The 14,888-nt window shown below is 42.2% G+C and overlaps 1 protein-coding gene across 2 annotated transcripts; it reads left to right on the forward strand.

Annotated features, from left to right (window-relative positions):
* The first annotated feature begins 3,961 nt into the window (after nt 1-3,961).
* LOC108930391 (uncharacterized) lies at nt 3,962-12,923 on the forward strand. 2 transcript variants are annotated; one of them, XR_003797282.1, is made up of 3 exons: nt 3,962-4,061; nt 10,712-10,820; nt 12,419-12,923. XR_003797282.1 is itself a non-coding variant. In XM_018745604.1 (2 exons), the coding sequence occupies exon 2, from the start codon at nt 5,850-5,852 to the stop codon at nt 7,935-7,937; it is 2,088 nt and encodes a 695-aa protein (XP_018601120.1). In that variant the 5' UTR covers nt 3,962-4,061; nt 5,832-5,849; the 3' UTR covers nt 7,938-8,035. The 2 variants fall into 2 exon arrangements, 1 of the variants encoding a protein (XP_018601120.1); XM_018745604.1 differs by lacking the exons at nt 10,712-10,820; nt 12,419-12,923 and adding an exon at nt 5,832-8,035.
* Nucleotides 12,924-14,888: the final 1,965 nt, after the last annotated feature.

The following is a 14,888-nucleotide window of genomic DNA, read 5'->3' on the forward strand; positions in this document are numbered from 1 at the left end:
TATTTTTTTCTGCCATTTTGTGTAAGGTAGCTATGTTATTTGATTTTATTTCATTAAACTTAATATATACAAATATTGTTTTTTTTATTTTAGTTTTTCTTTCAAAGGGGTGTTGGTAAAATTGCACGGTTTAATAAAAAGGTGATCATAGTAATATTACTTAAAGCAATGGATGAAAGTGGAAAAAGTTTAAAAGAAGTTCAATGCTGCAGATTTTCTTTAAAATAATTTAAAATTTGGGGAACCTCACTTCAAATTTGTCACCATAAGACATGTAGAAGTTCAGTAATAAAAAGTGCATGGGTTTCACAGAGAAGAAGTAATGTTACATGCATTTTTTACATAAAATTCATTGTTAATAATGTAAACCTCAAATGAAAATGTAGCTGAAGAAAAAGTATAAAAGTTATAGTTAATATATTGTGTTCAGCTAGTTTGCTTTGAGTTTTGTTGTAAAGAAAATTTAAAATGTTTTTGTTTGTTGTTTTTGGAGAATGATATACAGTTTGTGTATATTTTCATAAACAAAGTATGCACTGATATGTTATTAAAAATTATATACTGCTTTTACAAGGAAGTGTTTGTTATTGTACCAAAGTATCCATTTGTCCCTTTAAACCTCCTCCTTTTGACGTATGTTTAACCGTATTTTATATATTAAATAGACAAGTTGACCTAAAAGTGCAAGATTGAAGTTTTTATTCAATTTACCTGAAGTTTCCAGGTGTTGCCGCGCGTGCAGAAGAGGAGACGTTGCGCGGGGAGAAACCCAACAGATGCTGTTACACTAGACGGCCTCGGGTGGCGCTGCTGTCCTAGAAATGTGTCAGTCTGGGTTTTTCCACACTGTGAACAAAGACCTCAGATTTCAGGATGCTGCTTAAGAAGCTTCGTTGGTCTAAACGTTGAAAACAAGCACTGGTTTCGCAAAACACTGGTGCATCGTTGAAAGAAAACATTATCTCACCTTTTTTTGTTTCATATCATTTGACTTATTTACTCCTTTTGTTAAGAGTTTCAATGCTCAGATAAATGGCGCAGTGGGTTGCTCTCTGGTGGGTCTGGGGTTCAAGTCCTGCTTGGGGTGCCTTGTGATGGACTGGCGTCCTGTCCTGGGTGTGTTCCCTCCCCCCTCCAGCCTTACTTCCTGTGGTGCTGGGTTAGGCTCCCTGCGACCCTGTACGGGACAAGCGGTTCAGATAGTGTGTGTGTATTTTTATATACTTTCATACTGCACAACTTGTTTTTGCAGTTTTAAAAAAAGACCCTTTAAGTTGGCAGAAAATGTAGCGGGATATGTAATGAAGGTGTTGAGCCAAGATGCAGAGATGTAATGCAGACATAATTTACTATAGAAGCGCAAGTTTTAATCCCTAAATAAAGCATCTGCTCGTTTAAATAAGTAAAGTTGCAGAGCTGTAAGACACATACACTGCCAGCATTGAATTTTTAAATCAGTATTTGTGGAGGATCCTGCTTTTCTACTCCTTCACCACTAAGGGGCCTCATCTGGCATCAGGTCTTCACAGAAACTGTCTCCTTTCTGGGAAATCACATGGTTCTCTCTCTCACACACACACACACACACACACACTGCTTATCTCAAGCAGGGTTGCACGGGTTAAGATGGAGTTTAATCCAGCAACACAGGGCACAAGGCTGGAGGGGGAGGGGACACACCCAGGACAGGATGCCAGTCCGCCACAAGGTACCCAAGCAGGACTCGAACCCCAGACCCACCAGAGAGGAGGACCCAGGCAAACCTGCTGCACCACCATGCCTCCTCAGGCATGTGGATCAGTTCAGTTCAAAGTTTATTGTCATATGTACAGGTACTATGTGCAAAGTATTGTGAAATTCTTACTTGAATGCTCCTCCAGAGACTATAAACAAGATACAGTAGACAGTACTACCAAGTACACATATATGCAGAGATAACAACAGATAAAAGAATTAGCAGACAAGGTGACAGCACAGATAATAAGCTTGGAGAGATCAGTGCAAAGACCAGTTGCAAAAATGACATTATAGAGTCCAGTATCATTATTGATATTGCACATTAGTGTGCGTTAAACATGCTTACAGCAGTGGGATAAAAGCTGTTCCTGTGCCTAGCTGTGCGGGTTCGAATAGACCTAAGCCGTTTTACAGGTGGCAGAGAAGAGAAAAGAGCCCGTGCGGGGTGACTGTGATCCCTTATGATGCGCATCGTCTTTCTGAGGCAGCGTGTGGTGTAGGCGTCCTCGACTGTTGGTAGCTGTGTGCCCATGATTTGCTGAGCTCTTTTGACCAACCTCGGTAGGGCTTTCTTGTCCTGTATGGAGCAGCTGCCCCACCGGGACGTGATACACCCTGTGAGGACGGACTCCACAACACATCTGTAGAAAGTGGTGAGGACCGAAGTGGACATCCTGGCTTTCTTCGGACGCCTGAGGAAGCGGAGGCGTCGATGGGCCTTTTTGATGGTCGATGCTGTGTGCTCGGTCCATGTGAGTTTGGCAGCGAGGGTGACCCCGAGGAATTCGAAGCCGTTGACCCTCTCTACCATGTCCCCTCCTACGTAGATGGGTGCCTGAACCGTATCCTGTTTCCTGAAGTCAATCACCAGCTCCTTAGTTTTCTAACATTGAGAGACAGGTTGTTGTCCTGGCACCACTCTGCCAGGAGCCTCACCTCCTCTCTGTAGGCCGTCTCATCGTTGTTGGTGATCAGACCCACAATGACGGTATCATCAGCAAACTTTACGATGGTTTTGGAGCTGTGCCTGGCCACACACTCATGTGTGAACAAGAAATACAGCACCGGGCACGGGACACTTCCCTGTTGAGGGTCAGTGGGGAGGAGGTATTTCTGCCAATCCGCACACGCTGGGGTCTGTTGGTGAAGAAATCCAGTATCCAACTGTACAATGTGGCACTCAGTCCTAGACCGAGAAGTTTGTGGATCAGCTTGGTTGGGATGACAGTATTAAATGCTGAGCTATAGTCCACAAATAATAGCCTCCCGTAGCAGTCATCACAATTCTGCAAGTGCTTATGCAGATACTATATTTCTTTTTATTGCCTTTAAAATAATTTGTTTACTGCAAGAAGCTACTTGCAATTATTTACCCATTTATGCAGAAGAGTGTTTCCTACTCATGCAGATCAGTAACTTTAGCAGGTGCAGTGGCTGCAGGAATTCGAACCCAGGATGCTGGGCTGCAGAAATGAGGGCCCTCAGAACTGTGGCACCTGCAGCCCCAGCATTTCTTCATGTCAATTTTTACTTTCCCAGGGACACACAGTTTAATACACACTTTTACTTCTACTTCTCTAAGAAATGTAAATGTTGCATTTTTTTTTATCGATCTGCTGCAAGACAATAACTGAAGAATAATTCAGCAACGGTTCCTGTCACGTTTCAGCCATTTCTGAACACACACTTTCAGAACTGCTTGTCCCTTACGGGGTCACGGAGCCTACCCGGTGACACAGGGCATAAGGCCAGAGGGGGAAGGGGACACACCCAGGACGGGACGCCAGTCCGCCGCAAGGCACCCCAAGTGGGACTTGAACCCCAGACCCACCGGAGAGCAGGACTGCGGTCCAACCCACTGCGCCACTGCACCCCCAATCATTTCTGAACACGATACAAAACATTCACATAATCTGAGTCATAAAAAGTAAGGTGGTTCAAATTCCACAAGACTTATCGATGCCGTACTATTGAGAGAGACGCACAGATTTAAATCCAACTTTATCTTACATTTCCTGTCACAGGGAAGTTCATGTACTGTATTTAGATGCTAAGAACATTTTTGTTCATCTTAATTATTTATACTGAGCCTTTCCAGTAAATGAGCTTTTTCCGGGTAACAGTTATGGTAGAGATGAAAGTGAAAGTAAGGACCACCCCCCCTCCCGGCTCCCCAACCCCCCCCTTGACTAACGGGGAGGTGCTGTTATTCGGACACGGTGTATATAAACAGAAGAAACAGAAATTCCTCCGATTCTTCACGAATTCATCGTTGAGACGTGTGACTTACGAAACTCAAAGCACCACAGCGCAGCTGAACCTGTGTAAGTAAAACGTTATTTCTGTTCACCTTTCCCTTTGATCTCTTGCACAAACGTATAGCTGCTTAATGTGTCAAGAAATGTATGCAGAAATCAGAATCAATTGACCTTCTTCTAAAAATTCTAATAAAATAAATTTGAATTTAGCAGTAGCTAGGCTGGATTGCAATTAGTTTTTTTTTTTTTTTTTAATATGCAGTAGATTTGAAGATACAGGTTTCCCCCGCTATCCGAAAGCAGAGCGTTATGTGTATCTTATAATATTTAAAAAAATATTGTTGGGAGGGTATCAGGATTTGTCTGTCCTGTGTTTTATGCACCTACTCGTCGATGAACCTCGGTGCAGAAAGTGGTAGGTAAACTAGGTTTAGTTGAGTCACGTCTGCAGCTATGTCTCCTTCTCTTAATGCAATACACAAATTGTACTTTTGCTGAGATCTACGTCGCTTTGGACAAAAGCGTCTGCTAAATAAATAAATGTAATACGAAACCCTTTTTCGGAAGTCGAAATGGCGTAAAGCAAAGCACACACACACACACACACACACACACACACACACACACACACACACACTTCCTGAACCGCTTGTCCCATACAGGGTCGCGGGGAGCCGGAGCCTAACCCGGCAACACAGGGCGTAGGGGGCGGGGACACACCCAGGACGGGACGCCAGTCCGTCGCAAGGCACCCCAAGCGGGACTTGAACCCCAGACTCACCGGAGAGCAGGACCCGGTCCAACCCACTGCATCACCACGCCCCCTAAAGCAAAGCAGTTACCATCAATTTATAGTACAGTATTTTTATATTCGTTCACCACGATCGAAACGCTTATTTACGTCCAGTTTACGAGCTCTCTTAGGCTTTTTCATGAGGACACATCTTGTGAACGGATGCACAACATAAATGGAGATAAAGCACGGATGCTCACAGACGCAGAGTTCAAAGCCGCGGCGGCGGCTCGATGCTCAGATGCTGAGTGTAGTTCCCGCGGACGACGCACGGTGGCGCCACTGCGCTGCCTCTGTACCGAGTCGCCGCAAAACAAACGCTGAGCGCAATTTTCGGGTTTCTTTCGGTGAGCGTCATACGAATAATGACGTATGGATGAGTGACCCAGTGTAAGCAGTGTATCTAGCAGTGTAAGTCACCGCAGTGAATAATTATAAGGTGTGTGGGCCAATAACACTACATAGAGTTCATTGGAAGTCGCTTTGGACAAAAGCGTCTGCTAAATGAATAAATGTAATAATGTAGGTCTAAGTTTCGTAAAGCGAACTTTAGAAAAGCGGGGGATTACCTGTAAGTAGTACAGTAGCCTATTAATAACCCACTTTTGCACTTAAACATTACGTTGCCCTAAAACAGTACATCTTGTTGTTGTTGACCATTTTGTGGCCACTAGGTGAACTTTCTGTCTTTTCCACCTGCTAAGTACCAATAAATATATCATGCCGATGCGCGTTTTATATTCGCGTGGGCGGCGCGCCGTGATTCCTGTTCCGTTTATTTGTCTGCTGCCGCTAAATCTGATGGTGTTCAGTCCTCGTTGTGCCTCTAGTGAACAGTCATCTGTTGTCTTGTGTTTGTTCTTTCGTTCATTCATTCATTCATTACTATTTCTCTCAATACAGAAAATACACATTCATTACTTTTACATGAAAAAATATGAGCTTTGTATGTGTAACTGTAGTTTTAGAAATGTCTTATAAGCACAGCTGAAGAAATCTGTAAAAGTGACGTCTCTATATATACTTTTATTTATTAATCAAAGTCAGATCAAGGCGGAATCATGGCATCCGGAAAAGAATTAGTTGCCAAAATCAACAGCGGTGTGATGAAGACCAGCAGAGCACAGGACGTGAGGAAGGATACAGAAAAAATGATGAAAACTTACGCCAACTGGGAGGAATTTCTCATGCCTGCTCCTTTGTCGGTCGCGTTATTAGGTCAGCTGGTGTGTGTGTCTGCGAAAAAGGATTTCGCTGTAAATCATGGCATGAAGGACAAAAAATTTAAGTACATTGAATACCCAGAGTCTTTCCGAGCCTGCCTCATGCAAGTTTGCAACACTGGATGGGTGGCCTTCAACATGGCACACAAGAACATGGACCAAATCCGACTCTACTCGTTGAACATCCCAACGGACATAGGAACAGTGGTGAAGACCCTAATGCAGGAAGACGATGCGATTGTCACCGCCCTTCTACCTGGTCAGCTTCGGCACATAGAACACACAGCCAATGAGTGTTACACATTAGCTTCGGCAGTTGAAGATAAGTTCATGGATGTGATCAATTTGATTTCAGAGCTCATGGAAGCCTTCACATGCTCCACTAAACTGTACAATGACTCCGTGAAGGAAGCTGAAGCGGCCATGAGAGAGGCAGAATTAATGAGGAAATCAGCAGAGGACGCCAGGCGCGTGTCACAGCAGAATTACGAGCAAATGGAAAAACAAATGAAAGAGGCACAGGAAGCATACAAGGATGCGATGAAAGCGATGCCCTCGGGCTGGTCGTTATTAGGACTTGAAATAGTTGACGGGCTAAGGAATATCGTAACGATGATACCCAATGCCGTGAAGCAACTGTCCTCAGGTCTTTCGCAAAACAAGTTGCAAGGTGGGCAAGACGATGAATTATCGGAAAATGACGATGAAGGTGCAACAGTCGCAATTTTGAGCAAAGCGCAGCAGCTCCATCTTGCTTCACATGCACTCGCTGGTTTTGTTTCAGAGAGCGGTCAAATTAAAAAGAAAGACCTTTATGATAACATGGAAAATAAATTCATGTCTGACTTTAGCAAGTTCATATTCCTAAGACTTAAAAGGGAGGTCAAAGCTGAGAAAACATGCAGAGCAAAACAAAGTTTTCTCAGTCTTTGTAACATAGGAATTAAAATCTGTGAGGACCTGGAGTCTGTGATTAAAACTCCTCAATCACAAAAGGCGAAGGGTCTGCCGAAGCGGATTAAGAGTCTCTGTAAGAAATCTGAAGCGTTGAGCATCGCTGCTAGCATGAAATCCCGTAGACCTCCATTAAACTGCAAAGGCCCCCACATGGCAAAGGCATCAGAGAAAGTACAGTGCACTGACTCTATTGTACAAACACACGTTAACCTGGCAACTTTCAAAGTCGAGCAGGCAAAAGCCCAACTGCACCACACCGATGAGGAAGTCAGGATAAGATTTGAAGAAATGACAAGGCGCAACAAAGAGCTTGATGAAATACTGATAAAGATTTCAAGATGTAATGTGGAAAAAATTGACTATGAAGAAACTCTCGAAGTTCTTTCAGAGGGATTGAAAGCCCTGGGACAGGTGAAGGAGCAGTGGTCAAAGTTAGTTCAGTTCTTTCAAATGATCTCCAACTTGATCAAGACTTGTCTCAACCAAAATCTGAACAAGTTCGTTATGGACTGTAAATCCATCCCGCAGATCGAGGGATACACACATTCTGCGTATGTGAAAGATCTCATATATCAGCAGGCCTTTCAGGCCAGTAACGTTTCCAGCCTCGTCAACATGATCTCAGAAACATATGTTACGGTTTCCAGAAAGCACCTGATGGACAGGGTTAGCGCTCTGGGAACCCTCATGTCACTGAAACCATCTGACCAAGAATTTAATCTCACCAGGATGAGGTTGATGGAAGGGTGTAAACAATCAAAGGCAGAAATAGAGGCATTAGTGTCAAAGAATATGAAGGAGTTCTCTGACAGTGTTGAGGAGCGCATCGCAACAATTGACCGCAATCTGAAGCCAGCGCTTCCATCTTCATCCGGGGAAAGGGTGAAAGAAATTGAGGAGAGCTACAGGAAGGAACCAGACATCCTTATTAGAGAGCTTTCTGAAGAAGATATGGACCAGTTCTGCTGAGTCATGTGGGCCAACGCACGTATAAATTCTCTGTTTCTGTTGGATATTCATTTCTCTGCACTGGCTTCCTATAGCTGCCCGAATCAAATTCAAAACCCTGGTTACTGTGTACAAATGCATCAATAGAACTGCTCCCGGCTATTTACAAGACTTAATCAACCGGTACACCCCAGCCAGGCCCCTTCGCTCATCTACTTTCAATTTTGGATATGTTATTTGGGTATGATACATGTAACACATCATTAAAAATCTGAATTTTGTTTAAAAATGCACCTATAAAACTTGGGCTAAAAAATAAATTATACATTAAAACTTTTATGACAATTACTAGTATTTTATTGTTAACAAACAATATTTAGGTTTAGTAGTTCCAACAACAAGCTGTTGAAGTGAAATACTTGTTGCATTTTAATGGATTTTTTGGATAGCCTTAGTAGGGTATCTTGTCACTTGTGAACTCATTAAACAGGGTTGTACTTCATCTGCAACACAAATCATCAGTAAAATAATATAGAAAATCACTGTTCTTCTGCTGTTGTTTTATTGTAGTCTCCTGTAGTGCACTCATGTTTTGTAATGTATTCTTCCTTATGAGATGGATTTTCCCCAGTTGTACTTTTAGAGTGATATTGTGGATTACAATGTGTATTTTAATGCTTAAAAAATATGCATCTCTCACCACTATGTCTTGTATGACCTCACCATGCAGCTTTGTGTTGTGCTGGATGCTGTTCTGTTCCTGCACTATTAAAGTATTGTTGAAAAATGAAAAATTCCCTTGAATATTGTGTGTTTTTTCTTGTCAGACAAGATGTTTGGACTCATGTAGCTAGTCTACATTTCAAAAAAGATTCCCATCTAATGAAGCACCATGATGATATAGTGTGTTGGTTTCTTCTATAATTCATATAAATACTACATTTTGGTACAGAACAGATTTAAATATTAGTTTACAAAACAGCACTATCAGTGCCATGGTCCGCAATGACACAGTCCTACAGAGAAAATTTTGAGTGCAGCTGTATAAACGGTGACGTCACTCGGGTTGGTGTCGTCACCGCCCCCCACAGACCTCCTCCCGTACCATACAGAATCCTTACTAATGTTTTTTCTACTAATGTCACTCGTAAATCGTAATTCCCCTATATCACTGAATGTAGCAGTGACATAAACAACTAGCAAAATTAAAATTACACCTTTAAATTACAATCTATATCAAGCGCACAGCCGAAATCATGTATTTACAGAGTGTAAAATGTAACAGTTCATGTGGTAAAGTGAAAATTTGGTAAGAAAAGAATTCGAAGTAAAACCGTTTAAGAACTACATCAAAATGATGTTTATTTTGAGGTGACTGATGCAGGTTCACAAGTACTAATAACCACAATATTGCAGCTGAACCACCAGAAAATTTGACGAAATCGGCAGCAGCGACGGAAGCAAAAGCGCGTGCTCCTTGCGCGTGCGGACGAAACCACGTGATTCGAGGCGTCACTCTAATTGGGTAATAATGAGAGCTGTGAGCGGAGCGCATTGGAAGGTTCGAAAAGTAAACGGCCATTTTATCTTTGTAGCTATATCGATACATGTAAAGTGGGCTTTACTACGAAAAATGTTTTCGTTCTTATAACGAAGAAATAAGAAATGATAAGAAATAATACATTTATGCTGAAACACTAGACTGTCATTTTTGGTATCACCCCCCCTCTGATGGTCCGCACCCCCTAGTGGCGCCACTGGGTATAAAGATTATTTCGCTTCAGATGCGAAATAATATAGCGCCTCCTACAGGTGTGGCTGCTCCATGCAAATTGCAAGACTCTTCTAGAAAGTGAAAAAAGTGACAAAAGCACAAGCTGGCAATAGACTGAGAGTAAAGGGCAGGACCTTGTGTAATGAACTTTCAGAAGAGACGCTTTTTCTTCTCGCTGTCGACACAATGTTAATATTCTGCGCACACTGTGAAAAAGTATGTTTGCCATTTGTGTGAGTCATATGACCCAAGATGCTTTTCCACCATCCTTTTGCACTTTTGTGCGAAAAACATTTAAATAGCGACATAAAGCATGAACATGAAATAATGTGGTACGTTGTTTTTACCCCACTTCGCTCGGGGTAAAGCAGCGCCACTCACTGCAAATGCTTTTCGTTTACGCTGCATCAAAAATGGGGTTTTACTCTTGTTTCCAGTTTTTCCAGATGGCTGGTTTCAAGGAGTGTTGGAACTGGTTTGATTTGTACCTCCGTGGTAACAGGACTAATATCACAGAGTGTTTTTTTGTGAGTGTTTTGTACAGGTAAAGTGTACCAGTCTCATAGTGACCGTCATTTATGTTCTTTCATTATCTTCACGCCAATGGATCATCGATAGCACAAAACCTTTCTATACATGTATAGGAAAAAATGTGAGAATAAATGTGTAAACCAATAATAATAAGACAAAGAGGAGGTGAAAGTAGAGGGGTGCGGTGGTGCAGTGGGTCGGACCGGGTCGGACCGGGTCCTGCTCTCCTATGAGTCTGGGGTTCGAGTCCCGCTTGGGGTGCCTTGCAGTGGACTGGTGTCCCGTCCTGGGTGTGTCGCCTCCGCCTCTGGCCCTTCACCCTGTGTTGCCGAGTTAGGCTCCGGCTCCCTGCAACCCTGTATGGGACGAGTTGTTTCAGATGATGGGTGGGTGGGTGAACTGAAAGTATTAAACCAAACTCTCACTGCAAGAAAATTTGCTAAGTAAAAAAAAATGTTAAATTGTAATTCTTTTTAATTGTTTTCCACAGATTTTTCAGATTGACTGCTGGGGTAGTTTTCTTGCTTCACTAGATCCTGGAACTGCTCTGGATTTCTGTCTCTGATTCCAGTAATTTCATTTAATTGGCTGCTTTCTTGGTAAGTCTCTGTGTGGAACGACTAATGCTTGTGGTGTTCAAACTTAGTAGTAATAGAAATTAATTACACACACACACACACACACACACACACAGAACCGCTTGTCCCATACGGGGTTGTGGGGAACCGGAGCCTACCCGGTAACACAGGGCGTAAGGCCGGAGGGGGAGGGGACACACCCAGGACGGGACGCCAGTCCATCGCAAGGCACCCCAAGCGGGACTCGAACCCCAGACCCACTAGAGAGCAGGACCTGGTCCAACCCGTTCCAACCCACTGCACCACCGCACCCCCCTAGAAATTAATTAATCATCATTAATTATAGAAATTGTTAAACATGGTAACTGGTTATATTTCTTTGTAATGTGTTTTAAGGCTGTGTACTGGTTATGAGAATGGAAAATCACTGTGGAACAGGCTGTACCAGGCACCAGGTCAAGGTGGCCTGATAGTTGGGCTGCTTGCATACCAAGACCATCTTATTGCAGGATGGATGTTTCTGCCTTTGGATGAAAATGTTTTGAGAGCAAGGAGAGTGGAGAATTGCTGAGACCAGAGGGCCGCGGGGCTACGATCGGAGAGATGTCCAATTTCCGGGGCTCTCCCATCGGCCGATGTTGTCGTGAAAAGTTTCTGTGTGTGTGAGTGTGTTTCTGTAGAGGTCTCCTACGGCTGAACGGGAAAGAGGAAAATTTCTTCCACACACTGAACACATCATATGTCAGTTGCTGTTACAGAACAGTGAATGTACACGCATTTATTCAGAGGTTTTTTTTTAACACTGCTGGCATCAAACACTTTTTTCAAAGGAAAATTGTACATTGCAGTAAGTTAAGGTCAAAATTTTGGCTCAGTTTTTGTATTCCTGTTTTATTGTTTGTTTCATACGTTTCATTGAGGGTTACGATTGATGCTACATTTTTTAAAAATTTTCTTTGATCATCTTTTCAGTTCTCACATACATTTACCCAATCTGTTGTGTACTATGCTACGGATGGTGCATTTTTAGTTTGTTTGATTTCTATTTTCTATTGTGCAGTTAACGCGTGTTGTACAGGTTACCTCAAGCATTTCTTTGAAGTATGAGCAAGTGCCCTGCCATATAATGAACACCAATATCATTCCTACCTGCAGTTTGTCCAACAATCTTCAATGTTCTATTCAATTATTGTCACATGACTGTGTTTGTATTGTATCTATTCAATTAGCTGATGCTTTTCTCTAAAGGGCCTTACAACATTAAGCTACTTTGTTTTTTTTTACCTAGCTGGGTAATTTCACTGGAGCAACTTACAGTAAGTGCATTCTTCAGGTATATAACCACTGGAAATGGGGATCGAACCCACAACCTTTGGGTCCACAGGCAGCAGCAGCTGTAACCACTACGCTACCAGCTGTCCAAGCTGCTCCGAGTTACATCTTTACATTCTCAAGAAGGTTCATGACCAAAAAGCTTTCATGTTATAGTGTCAATTTTGTGTTCGTGTTATACATGTACATATATATATATATATAGTGACTGTGAATGATGGCGTCATAGCACTTTATTTGCCTTTTTTTTGAAATTGTATTTTCTTCTGTTTTCCCCACCTTTCCAGCTGCCCAACATGGCTTTGATGATTTCCCGGGATTTTGTGGGTGCAGTCGAACGCACTGTCGTGGTACCTTTCACGGAGGCCTTGAAAACACTAAGTTCTTTATCAGATACAATCAATGCGATGGAAACTGACACTGTGGAGAGTTCGCAGTGCGAGCTACTGACGGAGCTCATACAAACTGCCGGGAAGCACACGAGTGCAGCTGAGAAGTCGGCACTTGCGCTACAGGAAAAAGTCAGCGCCGAGTCCCGACGACTGCTGAACGAGCAGAATAAACTAAACAGGGAGATTGTAAGCAAACAAGAAGACCTGAAAGATTTACAAAAAAAATGTGAAACCATGAAAGAAGAAAAAGATATTTTAGTGAATAAAAAAACAGAATGTGAGAAGGAATTGCAGGAAACGAAGGAAAAAATTGCAGCGGCCCGGGAAGAACAGCAAAGGGCAGATGACAAAATTCAAGTCAGCCTTTGGGTGATGTTAATTCCAGTCGTTGGAACTATAGCAGGTGAGTCATTTTAATACTTCTTATGTATCTGTGCATAAGAAATAGAATTTTTACAGTCTGAGTGTGGGCAACTGCTGGAGGTACAAGAGATTGCACATTTACTACGTTTAATAAACATGTTGACAAATGATAAAACATAGACTTTTCCCTCTAGTTTTCCTACATTTTCTTGAAAAGTTATCCAGTTAAGTATAGTGTCTATCTTTGTAAAACCCACCCCGGGTTCTGCGTCCTTACGTTCTGAGAGTGATTAAGCCTATTAGGCTCAGTCCATTACTCTCAAAAGTACTTAGAGATATAAATTGCTTAACTGAGGGGCAAACTTTAACCCATCTTCGCTGAGCTACTGGAACAATGAATGAAATCACCCAACGTCACTTGTATTGATATCACCTTCCATGAAAATGCTACGTATTTTGCTACTCCAACTTTTGTGTAATGCCTTCCTTTGGTTTTCACCTTCTACCGCCTTCTTTAAAGTGATTTGCATCAGGGCTCATCATTCTTCTGGTGAGTCAGCAGGTTGCGGTTAGACAGCTAAAACACACAGGAGAAGCCATACCCCACGTGCTCAATCTCAGCAAAGCTTGTGTCATAAATTTAAATTTATTTTCTCATCCCAGATGACGATTATTCGGCCTAATTTTTGTCCAGATTTACTAAATGATATTTATTAAAAGATAAAAATCCCATGATATAAAATAAAATGTTATTGTTTTGATTTAATGGTCCACATCAGTCAATAGCACAAGTTATTGTTCAGCTTAATTTGACTCAATCAGTTACTGTCAAGGATACTTGGAAATCTGAACTGCGACGAACTCAAAGACGAAGAGTCAAAGTGTACACAATTATTCACTACTGTTTGGTCCGGCGGGTGATGTGAAAGGACTCGGTGCCATGGTGAAGTGGTGACTTGGAGTCTGAAGAACATCAACACATGGAGATGTGTTGACTTTGAATCTTTGGGATCTTCGGGGTCGTTGGATATGGAGAATCCCAAGGGCACTTCAAGGCATGAGGACTAATGAAGAACTTTGTGGATGAAACACGGTAACACGCATGAGCAGGGACTAGAGGTCAAGGGTAGGTACATGGGATCAGAATATACAGGAGTGGACTTCTCTCCAGCTGATGCAACGCACAGGTCAAGGATCTGTAACTCCACTCCGTCTCCCATTTTTTAGAGCTGGATGTTGGTTTATGAGCTCAGTAGCCCATTGGAACAAGGTATCTCGGGCTCAGCCCGATGACTCTGAGCAGGACCTGTGGGGATCACTGGAAGTATCGCCCCTAGGGGGTCATGATAGTCACTCCTCTTTTGAATAGAAGCTGCCAGTTATGCAATCATAGTACTGAAGTAATAACATTACAAACAGTTTTATTACTTGAAGAGAATCATATATTAATATATTAGTATTTTATACACAGGACTTTGAAGAGCCAAGCCCTTGAAACCCTGATACGAACTGTACTAATGAAAAATTGCAATTCTTTGTCCTCTCTATCCTTTCCAGGTGGAATTTCGGCAATTATGTCTGCAGTTGAATATGACAACGCAGTTAAAGAAGAAAAGACTCAGGAAGAAATGTCCACTTATCTCAAGAAGAAAATAAATAACCTCAAAGAAGACCTGTGTGCAGTGAAGGCCAAAATAAGGGAAAAAAACTATGACATTGAAAATGTAGAAAAAAAACTGAAAACTGTGAATAAAAAACTGAGTGAGGCAGAATTACTTTTGAAGAGTTTGACACAAAAACTCCAGCAGATACAGTCTTTTACGTGGCGCCTCAGCGAGTTTGATGGAAAAATGAGATACATGATGGGCTCGACTAAGACAGTAATCAACATGCGTTCACTTAGAGGTGTACTTCAAGAATTATCATCTGGTCATGAGATGTTTTTCTCAAATGCTTTAGAAGGAAATGATGTTAAGGGTTAAGAATACAAAATCCTCTGGAA

Source organism: Scleropages formosus, chromosome 23 (genome assembly GCF_900964775.1).
Source record: "Scleropages formosus chromosome 23, fSclFor1.1, whole genome shotgun sequence".
In the NCBI taxonomy this organism is placed as follows: domain Eukaryota; kingdom Metazoa; phylum Chordata; class Actinopteri; order Osteoglossiformes; family Osteoglossidae; genus Scleropages; species Scleropages formosus.